Genomic DNA, 26,760 nt, shown 5'->3' on the forward strand with positions numbered 1-26,760 from the left:
CATCTCGGTCAGTCAGTGTGTTTTCCTGTTGATTATTCAACGTCCCTAGTCGTGGTTTAAATTTCCCTTTCATTTCTCTAGTCTTTTGGAATAGGACTCTTGTTCTTCCCATTTTGTTGTCCTTTTCTATTTCTATACAATAACTATTGTAATAGTTTTCTTTGTCCCTACGTACTAGTCGTTGTATAGTTGCATTTAGGATTCTGACCGTGTTTCTATCTCCTTTTGCTATTGCTTTCCTTCTTTCTTTAACCATTTTAAGAGTTTCTTCAGTCATCCATTGAGGTCTTTCTCTCTTTTTAACAAGAGGTATTGTCTTTTTGCATTCTTCCCTGATAATGTCCCTGACTTCAGTCCATAGTTCTTATAGTTCTCTGTCAACTAAGTTTAAATCTTCAAATCTGTTCCTTATTTGATCTTTATATTCTTCTGAGATGTTATTTAGATTGTATTTTGGCATTATGAGTGCTTTGTTGTTGTTCTTTAGCTTTACTCTGATTTTCGATACGATGAGTTCATGATTTGTACCGCAGTCTGCTCCTGGTCTTGTTTTTGCAGAAAGTATGGAACTTCTCCATCTTCTGTTGCCAATTCTATAATCAGTTTGATTCCTATATTGACCATCTGGTGATGTCCACGTGTACAGTCGTCTTTCTGGTTGCTCAAAAAATGTGTTGGCAAGAAACAAATCATTGGCTTCACAGAATTCAATAAGTCTTTCTGCTGCGTCATTTCTGTCACCTAAGCCCCATTTCCCCACAATTCCTAGTTCTTCTCTGTTCCCTAATTTTTCATTGCAGTTCCCCATGATTATCATCATATCTTGTTTTGGTGTGTGATCAATTTCCTCCTGTACTTCTGAGTAAAATCTCTCCAATTGTTCTTCTTCTGCGTTTGATGTTGGAGCGTAGACTTGGATGATGGTTATGTTAATAGGTTTCCCATTTAATCTGATTGATATCACTCGCTCAGACCTTGCGTTGTAGCTCTTAATTGCTTTTGCTACATCACTTCTCACTATTAAAGCAACTCCCTTTCTTCTTGATTTCTCATTTCCTGCATAAAATATTTTGTAGTTGCCTGATTGAAAATGTCCCACTCCAGTCCACTTTAATTCACTCACGCCAAGTATTGTAATGTTGATACGCTCCATTTCTTGCTTGACAATTTCTAACTTTCCCTGGTTCACGCTTCTCACATTCCATGTTCCTGTTGTGTGCGTCGTACAACTCCGGACTCTCGTTTTGCATCTGTGCGCATCAGCCTCTGGGCTTCCTTTCGGCTTTGACCCAGCTGCATCATTAGTCACAGCGCTACTCGTACTTGTCCTTTGTTCTTCCCCAGTAGCTCGGTGAGTGCCTTCTGACCTGGGGGTCTCATCTTCCAGCACTATCTTGTGTTGCATTTTGGATACTCTGTTTTTGTGGTAAGAGGTATTCAGAGGTGGTTTACCATTGCCTTCCTCTGAGTTTGGATGCATCTTGGTCTGGTGTCTCAGCTTTGACCATTCCGCCATGGGTGCCCCTTCTAGGAGTCTAGCCTCTTGGTCTAGACTCCTGATGGCATTGCTCTCAGCTTCTTCAACACTCTCAACCCCCCTCACCACGTTAAGGTGTGCATCCTATATATAGGCTTTTATTTTTAACTTGTAACAATTCCTTTTTTCATAAGGCTAGTGAAGTATTTCTATAGCAACATTCAAGTGTGTGCAAAGGTTCTTGCAAATATTTAGTTATTTATCTGTACTAATATGACCTTTCCACCTGCAAAACTCATGCAACTATGATGTAAGAGGACTTAACAGGGCTGTGTTGAGGTGCTGGTGGCTTCTGTGTAAGGGATGTGTTATTATTATTATTATTATTATTTATTAGACTTTTATACCACCCGACTAGCAATAGCTCTCTGGGCGGTGAACACAAGAAATACAATAAAATACACAGTATGATACAACAAGGACATATAAAAATAAAACAATGTAAAATCAATTACAACAAATTTAAAATTAAGTTAGCTTAAATTAAAATTAAATTAAAATTAAAATTAAAATGAGAATGCCTCGGAAAAGAGGAAGGTTTTAACTTGGCGCCGAAAGCACACCTCCTCGGGGAAACTGTTCCAGAGTTCGGGGGCCACCACTGAGAAGGCCCTAGCTCTTGTCATCACCCTCCGGGCCTCCCTGTGAGTTGGAACCCGGAGGAGGGCCTTCGTAGCAGAACGTAGTGTATGGGCTGGTTCGTATCGGGAGAGGCGTTCCGACAGGTATTGTGGTCCCGCGCCGTATAGGGCTTTATAGGTTAATACCAACACTTTGAATCTGGCCTGGAAGCATATTGGTAGCCAGTGCAGGCGCGCCAGAACAGGTGTTATGTGCTCGGACCACTTGGTCCTTGTTAACAATCTGGCTGCCGCATTTTGCACTAGCTGTAGCTTCCGAACTGTCTTCAAAGGCAGCCCTACGTAGAGCGCATTGCAGTAATCCAAACGCGAGGTTACCAGAGCATGTACAACTGATGTAAGGTCTTCCTTGCTCAAATAGGGACGTAGCTGGGCTACCAACTGAAGTTGATAGAACGCATTCCGTGCCACCGAGGCTACTTGATCCTCAAGTGAAAGGGAAGAGTCTAAGAAGACTCCCAGACTACGAACCTGCTCTTTTAGGGGGAGTGTAACCCCATCCAGGACAGGGTATATATCCACCATCCGATCAGAGAAACCATCCACCAACAGCATCTCAGTCTTGTCAGGATTGAGCCTCAGTTTGTTAGCTCTCATTCAGTCCATTGTCGCGGCCAGGCAACGGTTCAACACATCGACAGCCTCACCTGAAGAGGATCAAAAGGAGAAGTAGAGCTGCGTGACATCAGCATACTGATGACAATGCACTCCAAAACTCCTGATGACCGCACCCAACGGCTTCATGTAGATGTTGAAAAGCATGGGAGACAGAACCGACCCCTGCGGGACCCCACATTGGAGAGCCCACGGTGTCGAACAATGTTCCCCAAGCACTACCTTCTGGAGACGGCCCACCAAGTAGGAGCGGAACCAAGCAGTACCTCCAACTCCCAACTCTGCGAGCCTCTCCAGAAGGATACCATGGTCGATGGTATCAAAAGCCACTGAGAGATCAAGGAGAATCAACAGAGTTACACTCCCTCTGTCCCTCTCCCGACATAGGTCATCAAACAGGGCGACCAAGGCCGTCTCAGTGCCAAAACCGGGCCTAAAACCCGATTGAAATGGATCTAGATAATCGGTTTCATCCAATAGTGCCTGGAGCTGGTCAGCAACCACTCGTTCCAAGATCTTGCCCAGGAATGGAACATTCGCTACCGGTCTGTAGCTGTTGAAATTTTCTGGGTCCAAGGAAGGTTTTTTCAGAAGTGGTCTCACCACTGCCTCTTTCAGACAGCCAGGGACCACTCCCTCTCGTAAAGAGGCGTTTATCACTTCCTTGGCCCAGCCAACTGTTCCATCCCTGCTAGTTTTTATTAACCAAGAGGGGCAAGGATCCAGTACCGAAGTGGTTGCACGTACCTGTCCAAGCACCTTGTCCACGTCCTTGAGCTGAACCAACTGTTCTGTGGATATGCAGCAAAATAGCATGTTTTAAAACTTGAATAATTCCCCCCACCCCCTGAAAACAGGCATGACAGCATAACTCCAGGAACAGATGTTAATATGGCAGTGTTTGTTTGCAGTGACAAGCAACAATAAAGGCAGGGAAGCAAGGGGTGTTTGACAGAAAATCAGGGATTGAAAATGTGCTGTATTTCCACAGTGCCATGCCATTAGTGAGGGCATTTTCCCCTGCCAGCTGTAGGGCTTTGTTTCAGTGGGAGAGAATTCAGCAGGCTCTCTGTCCTGAGTTAGGATCTGCTTGCTTTGTTTCTCTGCCACTTCTGAAGGCTGTGAATGGAACAGGTAGCTTATTATCTGGGTCTGGATACTCTGAAATCTGCAGAAAACAATCCAGAAGACAGTTGGGTGTTTTGTTTTCTGACTGTGTTCATGCAATCAGACCTAGTTCCCTATCCTAGCATTGTACAGGCATACCCAGCTTAAAGTCGCTTCACTTAAAGTCGCCTCGCTATAAAGTACATGCTCCATACTCCACCATACCCCACTTTAACGTACATGCTTTGCAATAACGGACACTTAATGGCATGACACCGCTGCCATCTAGTGGCAATTGCAGTGCAGTACATGCATAGATAATTGCTTCACTTTAAGTACATTTTCACTTTACATACACGCTCCGGTCCCATTGCGTATGTTAAAGCGGGGTATGCCTGTATTTAACTTACTCATTTGGTTACCATGGAAAATGGAAATGGAGTGCCTTTAAGTCGATTCCCATTTATGGCGACCTGATGAATAGGGTTTTCATGGTAAGCGGTATTCAGAGATGGTTTACCATTGCCTTCCTCTGAGGCTGAGAGGCAGTGACTGGCCTAAGGTCACCCAGTGAGCTTCATGGCTGTGTGGGGATTTGAACCCTGGTCTCCCAGGTCATAGTCCAACACCTTAACCATTATACCAGGTGACCAGAAATTCCATGCAGATTAGTGGACTTACAGAGGAGGGATGGATTGCCCTGTCTCTTCTTCACTAGATTACTTAGCTTCCATGCTGGCTGCAATAAAAGCGAAGCCCTTCCTCCCTGGCCAGCATGGAAATGCATGGGGCTTATTAACAAAGCTCTGAGGACACCCAAGCAAAGCAGTAACACTATACATGTTTGGTCAGGGATCCATGCTGCCCTTACCTAATTTGAGCCAGGAATGCTTAACTTCAAATGGGTAACAACAAAAAATCCTTAGTGAATTTTCGCTTATCTTATTGATGGTAGCTTTACAGTTAAAATCCTTTTAGTTATATATGTTCTTTCTTAGTTTATTCCCCAGATACATTTAAAATCCTTTTAGTTATATATGTTCTTTCTTAGTTTATTCCCCAGATATGCCTTCCCGGCTTCCAATCCAAGACATATGTGCTGGACTGGTTACAAGTATCGGCACAGCAATACGATACTGGTTTCATTATACACTTGTGGCCTTTGCATGGTTAGGAGTTGTACCTCTTACAGCATGTGAGTATCTTATTTTATGTACATATAGTATGCATATGCCTGAGAACACAAGGAAGAGGGGAAATGGGCTCTCAGACAGTGGTCGTCAGCAAGCTAGCTGAGGGGAAAAGCATTAGAAGTTCCAGCCATCCTATCAGATTTCTTAATAATTGAATTGCAGAATAAGCATCTATGAAAGCTCTGTGCATAATTCTTCAAAGGTGGTTGGATACCACAAATATTGTTAGTGCTTGCACAAAGATTAGTGCTACTTCTGAACCAGTTACTCTAGCTTCTGAGGCACTTCATGTAGGAGTTCATAGTAAGCTTGCTTTTCTTCTGTTTTAGTCATGTTTAGAGATGTGAAGGCCCGGGACTCACTCTCCCCAAAAAATCCAGTTTTTTTTTCTGTACCTTCACATCTCTAGTCAGGTTGGTACTGGCAGAGAGATGAGAGTGATACTCACTTTGAAAGGTAGCAGTCCTGTTTGACGGTGTATGGTCCTATGGAAGCTTAATAAATGGCAGGAATGGAATTTCCTCTACCTATGTTAAATTCTTGACTATAGTTTAATGTTAGATTTTAACTGGTAAAAGGTTGATAAAGATTGTTAGCTGGCTTAAATATGAATGTTAGTCCTCACAGCTATACCTGTTTCTTCTACTGTAATCTGTTTGCCTGCCTCTTTTATTTGCCTGTGTTCCTGTTTTGTACCAAAAAAGCCCTGAAACAACTTCGTTATAGTAAATAATAGGTTAGATAATTTGAACATGATCCCATCCCTCTGAAATCACACACAGATGAAAATTCTTACAGCTTAAAAGATTCAATGATTTAACAGCCTGATATGATAAAGGCTGGGGCTTCTGATGCTTCCCTCTTGACTGTCTAAAAGTATAATTTGAAACAGACTTGGCGCAAATGTAATACTTACCAGCCTTAAGGGATGAGGATTGGGATACAGGAACATACATTCCCCTCTTTCCCCCTTCCCCAGTTTCAGTTCCCCATCTTACCAAGTTTGTTACGTTTGACCATTGTTAATCCTGGTTAAAAGGAACTTCCAAATGCTCCTAACTCCCTTGCAGAACCCAGGTTTAATTGGCAGAAGTTGTGGATCTTATTGTCATTCTTTACTCTTCAGGCCGTATCTACAAGTGCTTGTTTACTGGCTCTGTGAGCTCACTACTGACACTGCCATTAGATATGCTGTCAACGTAAGTATTAGCTAGCTGTTACAAATATTTCTATGTTCTAAACTGGTCATCTCTTGTCTTACATTGATTGCTACCACTATACACTAGGAGACCATAACGATTTATTCCCCTTTATGGTCCAATCATCCTGTTGTAATATTAAAAATGAACAGAATTATTTGTAGTTGAACAAACTAGCCAAGGAGTAGTGCTTCTGGGTATATACTTCATTAAGTAATAGAAAAAGGGTTCACTTTGTAAAAGAAATATTTTTCAGTTTTAGTTTAGTATAAACAAAATATTGGTGTTGTCTGGCTTTTATAGAAGATTGCCATTCTTTTTGCTAAACACATGGCATGGAAATAAAACTTGCTGATTTCACTGGAGCTTATTTGGAAGTACTGATGCTTTAATTCAAGTGTAGTTAACATGGGGCCTGGATCTAGCCCAGCAAGCCACAACAAATGGTCAACCAGTCCTTGCAGCTTTATCCTCCAGATTGCTGAGACTGGGAGATGAAACAAAACCCCTCTGTCTGCTCTTCAGAGTGGTATCTAAAAAGCAGACGGAGGATTTTATCTCCCAGTCTCGGTATGGAGTACCATAGTGCTGAGATTGGAAGATAGATCCCTCTGCTTGCTTTTTAGAGATGCAGAGCATAAGGCAGTATTCCCCCCCATCCCAAAACTGCATTGGGAAGAGTGGGCACACTATATGCGCTCTTCACAAATAACAGATAAGGATTCCTTTAACTTGGGGGGGGGATACTTTAATGTATCTATGTGAAAAGAAACCTCTTTAGTACTGTGAAAATATAAGTATTTTGCATGTAGGATTTTGGCCTAACTCGTTGTGCCCAGCAAATGCAGCAGAATTGTACAGCTATGCCCTATTCAACAAGAATCCATTATGTGACACCCTTATGCTTGTAAAAAACACTTCATTATTGATAAATTCTGTGTATTTTTATCTAATTTTAATAGTGTTTTTGTTTTTTATTGGTTGAGAGCTCTGGCAGAACATGAACTCCTTAATTATAAATACTGTATTGGAGTCAAATAGAAAATTCAGTTGGACCCCAGTTAAATTATAGTTTCGAAATAAAATGAGGTGATTGTCAGTGTGTTAAATTATCCAGTTTAATCCAAAAATATTCAGGGAAAACAGACATATAGGGAAGATATCTATGGTCGGTAATGATCCCCATTGTTAATTATTAGAGTGTGCTACAGATCTCTGTTTCATGAGAGAAACTGTTTTAAGACATGAGAGAAACCTGCCAAAAATTATGTTTGTGCAGTTGGCAAACAGCTTGAGATAAGCACAACAGATCTAACAGATTTAGATTTAAATTTCCACACTTAAATCTTCTGCTAGAGATCCTGACTTGTTTTTCTCCAGGTGAGGGTGGCTGATTGCTGAGTGATTCAAGAATGATTTTGCAGCTTGAAGATTGCAGTTGTGATAACTGTTTGTACATTAATGCATTGGTTATTTCCTTAATAGAGAGAATTTACTGGCAGACTGTTTGCAAGGTTGTTTTGTGGTGACGTGCACACTCTGTGCGTTTATCAGCCTTGTATGGTTACGTGAACAAATTGTCCATGGAGGAGCACCACAGTGGTTGGAACAAAATCAGCAGCAAGCCATCAATGGTGTTGGGCAACAGAATGAGGTAATATGTCCTTCCGTTGATCAGCTGTAACTTTCAGCTTGAATTCTTCTCTGTTGCACATTACCTTTTCTCCCCCCTAGAACTCTGTAAAACTAGGTAGATTAATGCACAGAGCCCATTGCATAAGGCATTCTTCTAGCAGAAGCTTCATGGACATGACTTGGGTTTTACCCAGAGGACTGCAGTGAGTACCAGCTAATTTTCTACCGGAATGTTTTGTTCAGTATCATTACTAAATACCTTAAGTGTCTTTGAATGGCTGTGTTCAGATGAAATGCCAAACTGTGCAATCATGTTTGCAATTGACATTGCACCTATAATACAGAAATATTTAATGGGATACTGTCACAGGAACTCATAAGATAAAATATTGACTAATAGGCAAAAAACCTTGCCGTTTAGGAACAGATCTATATCCCACAGATATTTCTATCAAACTTTAAAAAAGCAGGGAAATTGGGCAGCTATAGTGAATGCACCAGGGGAGCAGGAGACCAGACCTCCTCTCTTAAGATATTGTACTGCCCTACAAATTTGTCAAAATGCAAACACAATTTGGGTTGGACTTTCACAACCCAATCCACTTGCTGTGTAGCTTGCAAGAATTTGGTAAGATGTGCCTCTGAGCATATGGTGAGTGGTGGCAACACCTGCCATCTCCAAAGATGGAGAATTATATTTTTGCATGTTTGCTGATGTTCTTCTTACTTTGCTTCTTTCCTGTGTTACTAATGTTTCTACAGAGAAACTAATATGGAAAATGTTATTTCCCTCATTATTAATCCTATAAATGTGAGTCAAATTTATTTTTATTAATTTCAAAGCCTTTTTATTGGTCAATGTCATATGATGGTGAAGACAGCCTTTTGTGTTTCAAATGGGAGGTTATGTTCTATTTCTATTTTGGGTGCATTAACAGTTGAATCTGAAACTGCAGTTTGATGTAAAATCAGACTGATTACAATATGTTGCTACTTCAGCAATAACTCTAGCTGTTGGAAAAAAGAGGATGCATGTTTTCAGCCTGCTATGTTTAAACCACTTCATTTAAGGCAACGAGGGCACAGTCAATTAAAAACATAGAGCACACCTAGAATTTTGCTAGAATATATTTCACCTCCCACTGTTTTATCTTGTGCAAATTGAGACACTCCTGATGTCCACTGGAGAATATTCTGCAGAATAGTCAGTGCTATTATTACACAGTTATGTTTGGAGTTTTTTAGTGTAAATTTTGCCAAGTGTTGCTGTACTTCACATATTCACAGAAATAGAAACAAAAGAAAATGATTTCCTGTAGGCAATGTCACTAAAATTGCAAAGGAAATCAGACATATTTAAAGTGACCATCTGAACTATATCAACTGTCTTAATAATATTGCTTCCTCCCTGCTAAAACAAGATCAGCACAGCACACGTCTTGTTATTTGGGCTGATTACAGGTGTTGCCACCACTCACCATATGCTCAGAGGCACATGTTACCAAATTCTTGCAAGCTACATGGCAAGTGGATTGGACTGTGAAAGACCAACCCAAATGGTGTTTGCATTTTGACAAATTTGTAGGGCAGTCCAATATCTTGGAGAGGTGGTCAGGTCTCATAGAATCATAGAATAGTAGAGTCGGAAGGGGCCTATAAGGCCATCGAGTCCAACCCCCTGCAGGAATCCAAATCAAAGCATTCCCAACAGATGGCTGTCCAGCTGCCTCTTGAATGTCTCCAGTGTCAGAGAGCCCACTACCTGTCTAGGTCTCCTGCTCCCCCGGTGCACTCACTATAGCTGCCCAATTTCCCTGCTTTTCAAAGTTTGATAGAAATATCTGTGGGCTATAGGTACATTCCTAAACTGCAAGGTTTTTGCCTATTAGTGAATTTCTCAGCTTTTTAATCCAGGAGGTAAGAAATGGGATCTTGTGCAAGTTTGCTGAGAATGGATTGATCATTTGCATGCTTATTGAGTTCAGTGTGATTTATTCCCCTGCAATCATGCTTAGGGTAGATGAAACTGACCACAGGGAGGGGAGGAAGGGCAGAGGGGAGAAGGGGGATGGGAGCAGGCAGGAGGGGGAGGGGAGGAGAAGAAAAGGTTTGATCATTTGCATGTTTATTGAATTCAGTGGGATTTACTCCTGTGCAATCATGCTTAGGATAGGAAAAACTGACCTGGGGAGGGGGGATGGAGGGAGGGCTGTAGTGGGCAGGGGAGGAGGAAGAAGGGAGAGGAGTGGGGAGGGAGGGGAAAGGCAGGTCTGATCATTTGCATGTTTATTGAGTTGACTGTGATGTACTTCTATGCAATCATGGTTAGGATAGGTAAAACTGACCATGCGGGAGGGGGAGGGGGAAGGAGCGTATTGGAGGGAGGCAAAGGAAGGGGCAGGGGAGGGCAGGTATGATCATTTGCATGCTTATAGAGTTCAGTGGTATTTACTCCCATGCTGAAGATAGGTAAAACTGACCATGGGGAGGAGGAGGAAGGGGAAGGAGAGGATTAGAAGGGTAGGGAGATGGAGAGGGAGGGGCAAAGGAAGGGGGAGGGAAGGGTCAAGAGGGAGGGGATAGGAGGGAGGAGAAGGGAGGGTGGGTTTGATCATTTGCATACTTTTTGAGTTCCGTGGGATTTATTTCTGCACAATCATGTTTGAAAATGGAAATGGACTGCCTTCAAGTCAATCCCGACTTATCGCAACCCTATGAATAGGGTTTTCATGGTAAACGATATTCAGAGGTGGTTTTATCATTGCCTTCCTCTGAGGCTGAGGGGCAGTGACTGGTCCAAGGTCACTCAGTGAGCTTCATGGCTCTGTGGGGATTCAAACCCTGGCCAACAATGACCCAGAGGAGGGGCAGGGAGGGTAGGAGGAGGAGGAGTGTAGGAGATTGGGTGGGTGGGCACTGGGCAGAGGGGAAGCCCATTTCCTTTCCAAAAGGAAAACATTGAGAAGAGTATCATTGCTTTTCAGAGTTTCCACCACCTTTTTATTCTACAGCAGGCACATGTAGCCTCCCACCCAAATTTAAACCAAAGCTGTCCCTGGCCACATCCACACCAGGCCTTTATTTCAGTTTGGACAATTATGGCTTCTCTCAAAGAATCCTGGGAAGTATAGTTAGTGAAGGGTGCTGTTGCTAGGAGACGCCCTGTTCCCCACAGACCTTCAATGAGAGCGGCTGACTGTTAAACCATTCTGGCCACTGGACCTCTGTCAGTGGAATAGTAGTCTCTTCTCGGCACCCTTCACAAACTACACTTCCCAGGATTCTCTGGGGGAAGCCATGACTGTCTCAAGTGAAATGAAGGTCTGGTGTGGGTGTGCCCTCCTGATTAGGCAAGCCCAGCAGCTGTGAGTCTGGCTTTTAGAACACTGACAGTTGTTCCTTACTGAGCATGCCCGACACTATCATTCAGTTCAAGCCTAAATTTCTTAAAGTCATTAAAAATCAGCCAGGCATTTTTTTAACTTTTAAACTGCAGAAGATGAAGGTCAGAGTACAGGGCAAAGTCAGTAATAGGATTCCAGGTACTCTATCAACATGGCTGATTTTTAATGAATTTCAACAAATTATGAGAACTCTGACAGAAAAAAGTCCTAGAGGGCTCTGGGGTTTTTCTCGCTCTTTTTAGACTTTGAACTCTCGATTCTCTTTGGCTGTTTTGTGTATCACCGTGAAAATTGAGAGTGTTGTTAAGCAAGCGTTTCTGAGTTCAGGACTATAAGCTTTGTAAGGTTTTGTTTTGAAATGAGCTTATGGGAAGCATCAGAATGGCATGGGGGTATTTTCAGTTTAGCATTGCAGAATGTGAAAAATTCACACTGGCTATAGTATATATACAGCCATTCTCGTGGCTGTATAATTAGGAGCTTGGTGTTACCGGAAGTAGGAACCTTAGAGGTGATCTGTAGAAAGTTGTGTTACAAGTTCTTTTCCCTGTATATAATGTTACAAGTTCTTTTCTCTGTCCTTTAATTGTTGTTGCTTTCACAATAGTGATATTAGAATAAAGGGGAAAAGATGCAAACTCCTTGTTAAATCCTCAAGGTTTGAGACCACTGTGGATAGTGGCATGGCAAAACTAATTTCAGTTATCTGAGTGAAGTTGGTTTTGCTTTTGTTTTCTTGCATCTCCTTTCTTGTAACACAGAATACTTTTTCTGCTTGGGGTTTTATTTGCCCCGTCTTGATCAGATTGAAGAGTGGCATCCTCTGAAATGTTGAGAGTAGGTTTGTTCTGGTTGTTTCCCTTCAGTTCTTAGTTTAAGATACTGTTGCCCAAAGAAGTCACCAGCTCATTATTGGGAGGAATACCCTGAAATATGGGCTTTATTTGCTAGATCTGATGTCTCATACCAGTGTGAATTTGTGTATGTCAGGAAGCCTAAGCTGCATACGGAGCTGTTGAGCTGTTTGTTTGTGTGTGTTTGTTTGTTTATTCATTTATTTATTACATTTATATACCGCCCCATAGCCGAAGCTCCCTGGGCGGTTTACAGCAATTAAAAACAATAAAAACAAATATACAAATTTTAAAACATAATTAAAAAAATAAATAAAAACAATTTAAAAACAATTAAAAAGTAAATAAAAACAATTTAAAAACACATGCTAAAATGCCTGGGAGAAGAGAAAAGTCTTGACCTGGCACTGAAAAGATAAGTGTTGGCACCAGGCGCACCTAGTCAGGAAATAATTCCATAATGCGGGGGCCACCACTGAGAAGGCCCTCTCCCTTGTTGCGATCCTCCGAGCTTCCCTCGAAGTAGGCACCTGGAGGAGGGCTTTAGATGTTGATCGTAGTGTATGGGTGGGTTCATGTCGGGAGAGGCAGTCCATCAGGTATTGTGGTCCTACACCGTGTAAGTTAGTGCCAAATAAGATTTATTTCTGAAGAGTAAAAGATATCACAATATGTTGACATTTTAATAAACATCTTTCTCTGGGACAATACATCTGCAATCATTTGCCTACTGGATTCTTGGTCCCCACATTTCTTAATAGGGTGGAGTTGGACAAGAAGGAAGTCATAATTTGTACGGACATTAATTTTCATTCTGTGGCAATGGAGGCCTGCCACATACTCAACCATCTGTGTTTCACATAATGTCTGTCACAAGTTTCATGCATGTGAAGCTGACTCTTGCATGGCCTCCTAAACCATTCCTTAAAATTCCCAAGAATTCTTATCTTTCTGGCTGTATATTTTTATGCAAGCCTGTAATAAAAGCTATTCAAAGAAATTTTCTTAACATTCAAATATGCACCACCTAAAAGCTGACATTAATAATTTCTAATGTTACAGGCACTTGTCATAGTATAGCAGAACTCTTAAGCAGTGTTGGCTTTTTTGTGTGTGCAGGTTCAGGGTGTAGGAAATGGTGGAGCTGAAAATGCGGCACTTGACCAGCCTGCAGACCAGCCTGCTGAGAATGCAGTTGTAGGTGAAAATCCAGAAATCCAAGAACAACAAGATGAAGAAGAGGAAGACAATGAAGATGAAGAAGATGTTGTAGTAGAAGATGCTGCAGATGCAAACAATGGAGCACAAGGTATAATGGTTACTTTTTAACATACATATTTGTACCATGTTCTGGAATAGCAAGGTTATACTTTGGCCTATTTGATTTCAGGTCTTGCGTCCTGGAAAGACAGTTAAGTTTCATAAACATTCTTAAAAACTGTTACTCTTCAGTAAAACACAAACTTTTGGCAGCCTTATGTTTTTATGTAAACTTATAAAAAAAATTGCATTGTAATTTGGTGAACTTTGTAGGAACAAGGCATCAGGTTTTCAGAATGGTTGGTTAAACCTGACCTAATACCAGGGCTGTGGAGTCGGTACGCCAAACCTTTGACTCCGACTCTATTTTTCTACTGTCCGACTCCGACTCCTTCATAAATAGCAAATGTATATTAACTAGTAATAACAAATTTACTGTAGTAAAATGGTAGCACAAGGCATTTCATCACCACCACGTGAATCATCAGGCTAGATTGATAGAACATAAAATATATTTATTTGATTAAAATTTCTGAACAAGAAAACTTTCCTAAATTCCTATGAAAGTGAATGCAACAAACTATGCATTTAATAATTTTTTAAAAAGAAAGGGTTTCAGGTCAAGCAAGCGCTGAATCATTAAGTAGATACTGCCCCAGTGTGTGGCTTGATCTATAATTGCCCCTTTTCCAGCGCGTCTCTTCAAAATGGAATCAACTTTAGGTGTTCTGGCAGCAGTAACTAATTTCCTCACCTTGCCTATCAGAGCAGCAGCATGTCCTTCTTTCAGACTGTCTCTTATTGCCAGCTGCTGTGTGTGCACCACACAGCGCATGTGATGAATTTGGGAGAGTTTTGAGGCAGCTTCAACAAGATCATCTAAAGGATCATCATTTTGTTGTTCTGTAGCAACTTCAGTTTGTTCCTCAGTTGCAGGAGCGTGCTCTTCAATTTCAAACATTCCTATATCTCTGAAGTGTTCTTCTAGCTGTTGGTCACCTTCATTACCTGCATTCATTAGTTTAATTGTACTTAACATGTTTGAAGCATTGTCAGTTACAATACAAAGAACTTGTTCTTTTTTAAGTTCATAATCTTGCAGAACCTTTTCCACTAAGACCTGGAGAAACTCGCTGGTGCGATGAGCTTCTGTGTCTTTTACTGCCAGTGTCTTGGTAACTATTTCATTCTTGTCACAAACAAATCCGACATTGATGGCAAAATAGTTCACTCTGTGGCGTGTGCAGGCATCCATTTTAAGAAATACAAAGTGTCCCTTGAGAGTTTTTTAAAGTTCTTCCTTTTGGTTAAGGGCTTCTTCAATCACTATTTTTCTAATACTATCTCTTTCCAGAGAAACACCAAGTTTGCGGGCCATTTCTCCATTCAGACCTATAAAAGCCGGTTGTGAAAATAATGATAAAGGCACACCATCCTTTGCAAAAAGTTCTATGATATGTTTTTTGAATGTATCTGCCGTCATTGTTACAGTAACTTTGTCACTGTCAAAATATCTTGTAACTGATGTCTGAGAAGTTTTCTGATCCTTTGCTTGGCTGGAAGAGCTGGGCATTAGTTCCTTGCTTTTGCTGTTATCTTTCTCATTCACAACTTTGAATACTTCTGGATGAAAGTGCTGTAAATGTCTTTTTAAATTGGAAGCTCTCGTAAGAGCATGTTTATCGCTGCCTGAATATGCGCTGATATTGGCATCACAGCATTTGTCTTCATCTGGGTCTTTTGTCATACACTGACACACAAAATGTTTTCCATCCTGAGTTATGGTGAAATGCTCAAATACAGCTGACTTCATGGGAAGCTTCTTTGGCATTGTGAATTTATATTTTTAAAAATTTGTCAATCAAAATTACAAATATTTTTCCTGAAAAATAAAAAAGTATAAAATATAGGTATAAAATGATATATTTACCCAAAGCCCAACAGCCTCAGCTCATTCCTCTGGCTATGCCTTTGCACACCAGTTATCCTGAAAAATAACCCCCAAACCCAAAGCCCCAAAATGACAACCTTCCTATGACAACCTTCCCAAAATGGCTGCCTCGCAGAAGGTCTGCCAAAATGGCCACAAGGCAAAGAAAGGCCCAGTCACACGGCCCCAAACTACCACCCATGCTCCAGCACTAACTGTAGGCCCCAAATGATTCCAGCCCTCCAGGTCGTTTACAAGCCACCCAGGAGGCCTCAAATGAAGCAGGCCTGCCAGGCCTAGCAGAGACTCTTCCTGCCCTGACTTCAAACCTTGCAATGCCAGCCCTCCTCCAGGCCCTTAACAGGCCAGCCAGACTGCTCAGGAGGCTGCTAAGTGAAGTAGGCCTGCCAGGCCTAGCAGAAACTCTCTCTGTCCAGACTCCAAACCTTGCAGGCCCCTTGCCTCAACCGCTCCAAGCCTCTCTCACGCTCCAATGCTGAGAAGCTGACCCACCAGGTCCTCTCTCTCCCGCCTTGTGTGCCACCGAAACAGATAACCAGCCAAGGTCCAAAGCACCTAACGTGGCCTAGCAACCTGTTCCGTCTAAGGCCTAAAGCACCTAACGTGGCCTAGCTACCTGCTCCGTCGTCGCATTAGGCCAGAAAGAGGCCAAGGGGAGGTGGAGCGGGGCTTAAATAGCCACCATGCGCCACCCCCTGTGTGACAGGCATGCGTGGCCATGCCATGCCCAAAAGGGGAGGGGCGTTGAAGTCATGCCAGGTCTTCCCCAGCATGACTACAAAGGCCCACCATTGCCAGAGCTCTTGGGTCTGACAATGGTGGGAATTGTTATAGTAATATACGTTTTTATTTTGAAGTCTGAGTTGGTACATTTCTTCCGACTCTGACTCCACCCAAAATTGCTTCCGACTCCGACTCCAACTCCGACTCCACAGCCCTGCCTAATACAAGCAACAAATTTGGTAACCATCTGTCTGAACATGCAACACATATTTAATTGTATTGTTAGAACACTTACGCAATTGGCCATAAGAGGTCTGTTTAGTTTTTCAGTGTTAATATCCTGGTAGAGCTTTGCCTCTAGCTATTTTAAAATTATAATTATTTATTTAGATGATATGAACTGGAATGCTTTGGAATGGGATCGAGCAGCAGAAGAGCTTACATGGGAGAGAGTGAGTAAGGCCTATATATTTCAGAAACTCTGTTTGCTCTGAGTCATGGAGACCTGACATGGCCTTAATGATGATGAAACTAGTTGAGGGTAGTTTTCTATTCATTGACCTTAGGCAGAAACGCCTGAACCTGAATCCTCCAGGGTGGCCTGTCCTCATAAAACTAAACCATAGTTGTCTGTTGTGTGCAAATCGGAATGTATTATGGTAGCCTGATGGCCCCTTTTTAACAAGAAAAGAGTGCTTTGGGGAGGGTGTGATTGGAATTTTTGAAAAGGGAGATATTTGGAAGGGCAAATATGCAGTGTGAAAAAGCTGCTTGTGGAGACAACCTGGAGCAGGGAAATAATGAATGTCAGAATGAAGTCTCCCATTTCTCTTGCTGCTTCTCTGATCCTAGTTACTGCCTCCTGAAGTTGCTTTTCCTGTTTGTTTTCTAAGGTGTAAGATTAGATATGTTTTCATAGAATACATTATTTGGGTCTCTGTTAACTTTAACTCTCTTTTGCACTTCAAGCCTGCTCACTGCTCTCATGTCTGGGTTTGGAGAATTTTGTGCTAATTAGGAGCCCCATCCACACTTCTGTGTACAGTGAGACCGAAAACCATCCTTGCATGCTTTACCTCCTCGTGTAGTGAAGATAATGTCTAAGCCAGGCGACCCCATATTAATTGAATCTGTAGTCTTCCTTACATCCATGTTCTGTAGTGGCCAGAGTAACATTTGGTGATTTTTGTTTGATAAATGAGAATCAGGATGCACCTTTGGGGGTCTTTTTTAAAAAAATCTCCACTATAGCCTGAGAAGTAGAAACTTACAAAACAAAAAAAATGAGGTTTCAGAGGTGGTATGACTTGCTTTCCTGGAGTAAAATTCATTTGTCTTGGGTAACTAGGCAACTGTGTTCCTGTATTGAAGGCTGATACAATTTCCTAATGCACATGGCAGTCTTTGGAGAATGTAGAAAAATAATAATCCAGGTTGCCTGCATTATTGTGAGAAAATTCCTTTTTAGATGGGTAAAAACATCTTTTAAAGTTTGCAATTGTGAAAGATACTTGTTGGACATCTGTAATTCGTATGTGAAGTCTGGCAATTCCTCCTCCCTCAAAAACAAAGTGAGCTACTGCTTCTATCAGTTCACAACTTATTTTCTATTGTGTTGCTGAGAACATAGAAGTAACACATTTGTTGTATATGTTAAACACTTTTGAACCTGGTTCCCACTTCTAAACTAATTCTACATTCAGGGACCCCTGACTGCCAACTGTTTGGCAGGTGTGTGGAGATTCTCCCATGTACATCTGACTGGTGGTTCTTAAAGTTTATTTTTATATGAGTGTGACTCATTCTTATCTGTTCATTTCACCCATTCACTTCCACAGCCTTGCCTGGCAACAGATCTCACCTGACATCGCTGGGATAGGATCTGCTTTTCCTAGTTGCTGCTTTCAAAAGTTCTTGCTCATGGTTTGGAAGGGAGAGGGGAGAGTCCAGCAGCTGCAGTAGATCACTTCCAGAGTCTCTGCACTTGTGACTTCCTTCCAAGAACTCACAACTCCTTAGATTTCTTTACAGTTTGAAAATCTGGGGCCCAACTGGTGGATGATCTGGATAGCCAGATTGTGAGGAAGGAATAAGGGCAGAGTTAAATAGACTGTGCCTACCTGCTCTCCGCTAAGACCTCTTTCCTAGATATATCTAAACAAAATTGTCCAAATACAAAGATTCATCCAGGACTCTCATTCTTGTCTACCAGTCATATCCTCAGGCAAAGCTAAAGGATAGCATACTCTGCTGTGTCAGTCAATAGCAAACAGCCTGCTCCTTCTCTTTCAGAGGTGTAGATGACAGAGACTGCAACAGCTGATTGAATTGCACCTCTTCCTCAAGCAGCTTTTTCATCTATCTGTATAGAAAATCTTGCGTCTTTGCCTATATGCACGGCCCAATTCACATACTACCATTGTGGCATGACAGTGGCTTCAACATGGTTTGGTTCCACACTGTAGTGGTAATGTCAGTAAATGGGATTTACTTGGGTTGAACAAATTCGTGGATTGCTATAGATTCATAAATGAGTTGACAATCCATTGAAGTAAATGTAAGAGAGAGCACTCTTATCAACAAGATACTATAATTATCTCTCCTGTATTTGTATTGGCAAACTGGTATCTGTGTTGATCTGCATGTGCACAATTGCCTTTTCTTGCCCAATGTATGAATATTTACTGAAGAGCTTTACTGGACCACTTGGAGTACAGCATTGGTGTGATGTCTGAATCTGGAGCATTTGATCTAGATGTTTCTCGGAAAGTACAAACATTGTTCCCAAATAGTGACACTGATGCTCCTTTCAGAACCCAAAAGCATTAATAGTAGAATGTGATATGTAATTCTGTTGAAGATAGAAGATTGGATCCAAATGTGCCTTGAGTAAGTGGAAAGGCAATTCTACTCATGCGAGGTACTCCCTGAATTCTGCTGATTTCCTCTTTCCCACTGCAGTCCTTAATGTTCTGGAGTGTCTCTTTACCCTCAAGGAGTGATTTTTGGATGGGGTTGGTTGGTGGGGAGGATGGGTCAGGGAAAGGGCCCCAAGATGATTGCTTGTGCTTCTTTGCAACCTCTCCAGTGAATTCTAAAAATGGTAGGGAATAATAGTTCTTTGAGGCTTGGGAGACTGTTGAACCTGGTATGGATATAGGTTACTGACTGCAAAATTATCTCTTGTTTCTAGATGCTTGGACTTGATGGATCACTAGTTTTTTTAGTAAGTGAAATTTTTATTGTACTAAAGCTTCATAGTTAAATTGCCTCACATTGTCTGTTTGTCTTTTTTATCTAGCAACTAGAATCTTCATTATATTTTCTTACTATATCAGAAACTTTTCAGCACCTTTTATTACTAAATCATCTGAACAAATTGCACCCTTACTCCTGTGTAGGCATTTTTGAACATTTTGCTTTATATTGAGCCTGTGTGGCAGTAAACTTGCATTAGCCTTTATTTTGCTTGGAGGAAAACTGATGCAAATGTCCAGGCTCTCACAGCAAAAGTTGATCAGTAATTTTATTTGAGAAAATCGAACATTTCATTGCATACATATTGGGGGCAAAATAGGGGGATTGATGAGAATACAAGATAAGAAATCAAATACTTTGATGCTGTCATTTCTGATGTTTTTTCCTCTTCTCCCGTCAGGAGCATGTATTCTGGGTGGTGTCATTAAACACACTTTTCATACTTGTCTTTGGTAAGTGACTGTATTTACAGTTTTTTTAGGATAATTACTGTGCATATGGGCTCAAATCAAGCCGCAGCACTAGGGGACTGGAGAAGACCTGCCCTGGGAGTGAGTACTTGAGCATCTGGGTGTTTGTTTGCCTGCTCCCCTCGGTTTCTATCTCTTGAGACAGCTGAGGACCCTGGTAAGTGATGTAAGGGCTGGGGGGCCCTGCCTGACCCTGAATCCAGAGAGAGGCTGCATTCAATCTTGTCGCCTCTTGCATCAGCTTGTGGCTGAGTCAGGGGGCATAAAAACTTGGCAACCCTTGGGCAGTGGGTCTGCTGCCAGCGGGGTTGCCACTAAAGGGGACCCATCGGGATCCCCTTAGGGAGTCCCAAGGGTGAGGACTCTACTCCTTTCTGGTGTTTTTTTTTAAAACCAATCTAGAGGAGATTGGTAGTGGGGAGGGTATAAGGCACATGTGTAGTTTGTGTGCAAGCTGAGAGCATGTGCAGTGAACTGAATGATAGAAGAAAGTCGCCAAATACCTTCAGAGTGAAAATCTGCAACTGGCAGAAGGCTGGCCCTACCTGGGTGTGAGACGGGGAAATGTAAATGTGCCCTGTGTGAAGATATTGAGTGGGTCTGGTTGTTCCCAGTTCTCTCAGAGCTTTACTGGGAAAACTGTTTCTGGTAGGTTTTGTTGGTGGACTCTTGTTGCGTCCATATCATGTGTTTAGGAGAAATCTTGGTAAGAAGGGACATGGGTGATGCCACCCCAATTTCAGTGATCATGGCCAGATGGAAGTATTGCTATGGGGGGTGATGAGCTACCATAGACGATGAGGGCAAGGCTATCTATGCCTTGTTCCTCACTCCCACTCCTCCCATGAATGGACTCCCTGTTGCTCATCAGCTGTGCCCAGTGGCCTGTGTGTGCTGGTGTTTAACGCAGGGCTGTGGAGTCGGTACGCCAAACCGACTCCGACTCCTCTATTTTTCTACTGTCCAACTCTGACTCCTTCATAAATGGCAAATGTATATTAATTAGTAATAACAAATTTACTGTAGTAAAATGGTAGCACAAGGCAGTTCATCACCACCACGTGAATCATCAGGCTACTTAGATTGATAGAACATAAAATATATTTATTTGATTAAAATTTCTGAACAAGAAAACTTTGCTAAATTCCTATGAAAGTAAATATGCATCAAATTATGCATTCAATAAATTAAAAAAATGTTTTTAACAGAAACAGGATATATCTTAAAATTAAAGAATATATAAAATTAAGACTAACAAAACATAATACATAAGCTGTCCTCTGCTTACAGACTTTTTATAATTACATTACCAAATGCTTTCCTATAAATATATACACTACTATGTATGGTAAATCTAAGAGAAATTTGATTAATTACAGAAACATAGGATATTTCTTTAATAAACATATGTACAAAATTAGGACTAATAGACCACAAAATATTTATATGAGCAAAGAACCTGAACAAAAAAATACTGTCAGATGAAAATATACAATACACTGTTATACACTTAATATTTTAAATAAATCTATGAAGAATTTGTCCTCAGAAAAAGAATCGCCTCAGTCAGATCCTCCTTCATGGATGCCCTCAAATCTGATCTAATTATTCTAAGAGCAGAGAACAACCTCTCAACACTAACTTGGGTCGGTGGCAGAGCAGTAACCACCAGGGCAACATCTCTGACAATTTCAGGATATAAGGGAATGGCTTCTTGCACTGTTAGTTTTGATGAACGATCAAATTTTTCTACTTCTTTTAGTGCAAGTGAGAAATTTACTCACTTTGTTCTCTATGGGTTTGGAGGAATCCTTTTCTATGTGGTGACGCTTTGCACGATCCTTGTGATCCAAATATTTTTCAAAATCAAATTCATCCTCAGTTGATGAGGCTGAAGACATGGCAACACTAACTTCTTCCTCCTGACATTCCTGCAACCCATTCATCCTAACTGGTCCCTCAAACAGAGCATCTTTCCCTTTAGTCAGCTGTTCATCATCCAGCAAAATCCGGTGCATTGGGTCTACATAAACAGCTGCCAAAAGAATCTTGTTTTGTAATAATAGTGCCTCTCTTCATTTCATTGAAGCAGCAATGCCATCTGCAGTTAACCCTCCTCTTTGGGACAGGTGAAACATCAGGTTCCTCCACTCCTTCAAGAAAATGCCTGGAGTTAAGTCCTCAGCTTGTAATTTTTTAGTCACTGTAAATGGGTGATGAAGCAATTCTTCCAATTCTGTCACCTGTGTCCACTGACCTTCGCTTAGTGTCACTTGAGGGTGGCCATGTCCACAAGAAAGGGTTTCAGGTCAAGCAAGCGCTGAATCATTAAGTAGATACTGCCCCAGTGTGTGGCTTGATCTATAATTGCCCCTTTTCCAGCACGTCTCTTCAAAATGGAATCAACTTTAGGTGTTCTGGCAGCAGTAACTAATTTCCTCACCTTGCCTATCAGAGCAGCAGCATGTCCTTCTTTCAGACTGTCTCTTATTGCCAGCTGCTGTGTGTGCACCACACAGCGCATGTGATGAATTTGGGAGAGTTTTGAGGCAGCTTCAACAAGATCATCTAAAGGATCATCATTTTGTTGTTCTGTAGCAACTTCAGTTTGTTCCTCAGTTGCAGGAGCGTGCTCTTCAATTTCAAACATTCCTATATCTCTGAAGTGTTCTTCTAGCTGTTGGTCACCTTCATTACCTGCATTCATTAGTTTAATTGTACTTAACATGTTTGAAGCATTGTCAGTTACAATACAAAGAACTTGTTCTTTTTTAAGTTCATAATCTTGCAGAACCTTTTCCACTAAGACCTGGAGAAACTCACTGGTGCGATGAGCTTCTGTGTCTTTTACTGCCAGTGTCTTGGTAACTATTTCATTCTTGTCACAAACAAATCCGACATTGATGGCAAAATAGTTCACTCTGTGGCGTGTGCAGGCATCCATTTTAAGAAATACAAAGTGTCCCTTGAGAGTTTTTTAAAGTTCTTCCTTTTGGTTAAGGGCTTCTTATTTATTTATTTATTTATTAATTATTAAATTTGTTAGTCGCCCGTCTGGCTGGTTGTCCAGCCACTCTGGGCGACGTACAAGATAAAACAGTATATAAAACAATCAAAATTTAAAAACAGTAAAAAACTAGCCTATCTCAAACGCCCGCCTAAAAAGCCAAGTCTTCAGGGTCCTGCGGAAGCTCATTATAGACGGGGCATGGCGTATATCACCTGGGAGAGAGTTCCAGAGGGTGGGGGCCACTATTGAGAAGGCCCTCTCTCGAGTCCTCACCAGCCTAGCTATTTTGACTGGTGGGATCCAGAGAAGGCCCTCTGAGGTCGATCTTGTTGAGCGGCATCCCTGTCGATGCTGGAGGTGCTCCTTCAGATAGGCTGGGCCGCAACCGTATAGGGTTTTAAAGGTTAAAACCGACACCTTGAATTGGGTTCGGTACACAACCGGTAACCAATGCAACTCCTTCAACACAGGAGTGATGTGATCTCTACGGCGGCTGCCTGCAATCAGACGCGCCGCTGCATTCTGTACCAGCTGTAATTTCCGAACCGTTTTCAAGGGTAACCCCACGTAGAGCACATTACAGTAGTCTAGGTGAGTGGTGATCAGGGCATGTACCACCGGTGGGAGCAGATGATTGGGAAGGTAGGGGCGTAGCCTCCGTATCAGATGGAGTTGATACAGAGCTGCTCGGCTCACAGCTGAAACTTGAGCCTCCATAGACAGCTGGGAGTCAAGAATGACCCCCAGGCTACGGACCTGGTCTTTCAAGGGCAATCGTACCCCGTTAAACACCAGGTCTATATCTCCCAGCCTTCCCTTGTCTCCCACAAACAGCACCTTGGTTTTGTCAGGATTCAGCTTCAACTTATTCCTTCCCATCCAGCCACTCACCGACTCCAGATACTTGGACAGGGTTTCCACAGCCAACCTTGGTGAAGATTTAAATGAGAGATAGAGCTGCGTGTCATCCGCATACTGATGACATTGCAGCCCAAATCTCCTGATGATTGCTCCCAGCAGCTTTATATAGATGTTAAAGAGCATTGGAGAAAGAGCATTCTTCAATCACTATTTTTCTAATACTATCTCTTTCCAGAGAGACACCAAGTTTGCGGGCCATTTCTCCATTCAGACCTATAAAAGCCAGTTGTGAAAATAATGATAAAGGCACACCATCCTTTGCAACAAGTTCTATGATATGTTTTTTGAATGTATCTGCCGTCATTGTTACAGTAACTTTGTCACTGACAAAATATCTTGTAACTGATGTCTGAGAAGTTTTCTGATCCCTTGCTTGGCTGGAAGAGTTGGGCATTAGTTCCTTGCTTTTGCTGCTATCTTTCTCATTCACTGCTTTGAATACTTCTGGATGAAAGCGCTGTAAATGTCTTTTTAAATGGGAAGCTCTCATAGGAGCAACTTTATTGCTGCCTGAATATGCGCTGATATTGGCATCACAGCATTTGTCTTCATCTGGGTCTTGTGTCATACACTGACACACAAAATGTTTTCCATCTTGAGTTATGGTGAAATGCTCAAATACAGCTGACTTCATGGGAAGCTTCTTTGACATTGTGAATTTATATTTTTAAAAAATTGTCAATCAAAATTACAAATATTTTTCCTGAAAAATAAAAAAGTATAAAATATAGGTATAAAATGATATATTTGCCATATATTGTTATAATATTATAAGTTTTTATTTTGAAGTCAGAGTTGGTACATTTCTACTGACTCCAACTCCACCCAAGATTGCTTCCAACTCCACGACTGCGATTCCAGAGCCCTGGACGCCAGATTGGTACACAATAAGACCACACTCATCCATGATTTGATCATGAATGAGAGTGCCTATTTGGTGTGTATTATCAAGACCTAGGTGGGTGAGCTGGGAGAGTTGGTCTGACCTAGCTTAGCCCACCTAGATACTCAATGCAACACCAGCACAGGCTTCAGGGACTGCAGGGGGAGCCGTTGCTGTAGTCCATAGAATTTCCATCTCTGTCACCCGGAAACCACTCTGTCTTGGAGCTGGCTGTGAGGACCTGCACCTGGTGTTGGGCCAAGGAGACAGTAAACTAGGGTTGCTGCTGGTGTACCGTCCACCCTGCTGCTCAGCAGGTTCTTTGACCAAGCTGGTGGAAGCCGTCTCAGCTGTGGTATTGGAGGAGCCTGGAACTATAGCCCTTGGTGATTTCAGTGTTCATGTTGAGGCTGCTGTTATTCGCGAGCGCCAAACCTAGGCACTCAGTGAGGTCCCAGGACCCAGTTCTCCACGCAGGGCAATTGAACCTGGGTAAATGCCTTCCCTTGCCAAGGTTGAGTATTCCAACACCAACCCTGCAAGGTAGGTAGACTGCCACCACACCTCAATCTGTTTAACAACTCTGAGTCAGGGGATACCCAGAGCACAGGAATAACTCTGCCAGGGATTCCACAAGAGCCAAACAGGCACTCCTAGTCCTGGAGCCCGAAGCAGACCCAAACCATGGTAGTCAGTGGCCAGTGGCCAAGGTACCAGATTCAGAGCCAAAATTCTCCTCCAGCAATGAACACACATGGGTAAATAAGAAGTAGCTTTATTAAATAAAATATAGTGCACAATTACTAGCAGCAAAACAGTCTCTGAAAACCCATACCCAAAACAGGGCTAGGTACATAGAGAGTTCTAACACAAAATAACAAAACTAACTAACTTATTCTATACTTACTGAAGAGGTAGTTGTTGCAGTCTCACCTCTACCCAGAGAGGCATATCATGGGTAGTGAAGGCAGTGGATCCCACACAGGTAGCCACCTAAGCAAGATGGAACCCAGGAGAACAAAGGCTAAAGATTTCACCCCTATACTTAAGGAAAAGTCTCTAGTAACAGACCACACTAATTAACCAATCAGGGGACTTTCTCATGATGTAATTCTTCAGGTCTTTGCACCTAACAAGCATGTATTCCCCTCTTCTCAGGCCAAACTGACCTTGGTGCTAGGCTGTCAGAGATAAGCAGGTATCTTCAAAGATCTCCTAATTAGCTGCAGCTGCTAAGGAATGAAACAGTCAAATTTCTTCACTCAACACAGAGGCCTCATTTCTGAACAAGATGAAATCCACAATTCTTTGCATGAGAGCCGTGTTACATTCTAGCTTTTAACAAGTTCTTGACAGCTGCCTCTAGTGTTCTGGCTCAGGACTTCATGGCCTCCATGACAACTGTGGAGCTGTCTCAAGTTGTTACCAGTTCAACACCTAGGACAGGGCACACCCTCAACTTGTGTTTGCTCCAGATGGAGGAAAGGGTGTTCTGGAGATAGGATGGGGTGGATGTCATTCCATTGTTGTGGTCACACCACTTCTTGGTGACGTTTATACTTTCAGCTTGAATCCTTCCCTCCAGGAGCGGTGGACAGATTAAGATGGTCCGCCGTTGGAGACAAATGGAATCCACTAGATTCCTGAATGGTGTGGGGGAGTTCCCAATAGATACAGCAGGTGACTCTGTTGAAGCCCTCGTCATGCTGTGGAACAACAAGACGCATTGGGCACTTAACACAGTTGCCCCTCAGTGCCCTCTCCAGTATTGTGGAACCCTGTTCGCACACCAGTGTTTAGTACACCAGTGAACTGAGGGCAATGAAATAGGATGAATGACGACTAGAGCGCAAGTGATGAAAGATGTGCTGTGAGACTGATTGGGCATGACTAAAACATCATAACTGTGTCTACTGTGTGGCGTTGAGGGTGGCAAAGAAGGCCCACATTTCTTCCTTCATCATATTCTCAAGTAGCCATCCAGTGGAGCTTTTCTGTGTTGTCAGGGGTCTGTGGACATCAGCTCCAGGAAATGGAGTTTTAGACCCTTCGGTGGTCCACTGTGAATTGTTTGCAAGGCACTTTGAGGGTAAAGTTGC

The 26,760-nt window shown here is 42.1% G+C and overlaps 1 protein-coding gene across 1 annotated transcript in view; it reads left to right on the top strand.

Annotated features, from left to right (window-relative positions):
* Nucleotides 1-26,760, top strand: part of MARCHF6 (membrane associated ring-CH-type finger 6) — an 85,050-nt gene that overhangs the window by 12,125 nt on the left and 46,165 nt on the right. Inside the window, exons 4-10 of the mRNA XM_061589090.1 lie at nucleotides 4,952-5,095; nucleotides 6,220-6,292; nucleotides 7,778-7,946; nucleotides 13,305-13,494; nucleotides 16,510-16,571; nucleotides 19,313-19,345; nucleotides 19,778-19,829. Of these exons, the coding sequence (XP_061445074.1) occupies nucleotides 4,952-5,095; nucleotides 6,220-6,292; nucleotides 7,778-7,946; nucleotides 13,305-13,494; nucleotides 16,510-16,571; nucleotides 19,313-19,345; nucleotides 19,778-19,829 (723 nt within the window). The remainder of the gene's footprint in view (nucleotides 1-4,951; nucleotides 5,096-6,219; nucleotides 6,293-7,777; nucleotides 7,947-13,304; nucleotides 13,495-16,509; nucleotides 16,572-19,312; nucleotides 19,346-19,777; nucleotides 19,830-26,760) is intronic.

Source organism: Rhineura floridana, chromosome 1 (assembly GCF_030035675.1).
Source record: "Rhineura floridana isolate rRhiFlo1 chromosome 1, rRhiFlo1.hap2, whole genome shotgun sequence".
NCBI lineage: Eukaryota > Metazoa > Chordata > Lepidosauria > Squamata > Rhineuridae > Rhineura > Rhineura floridana.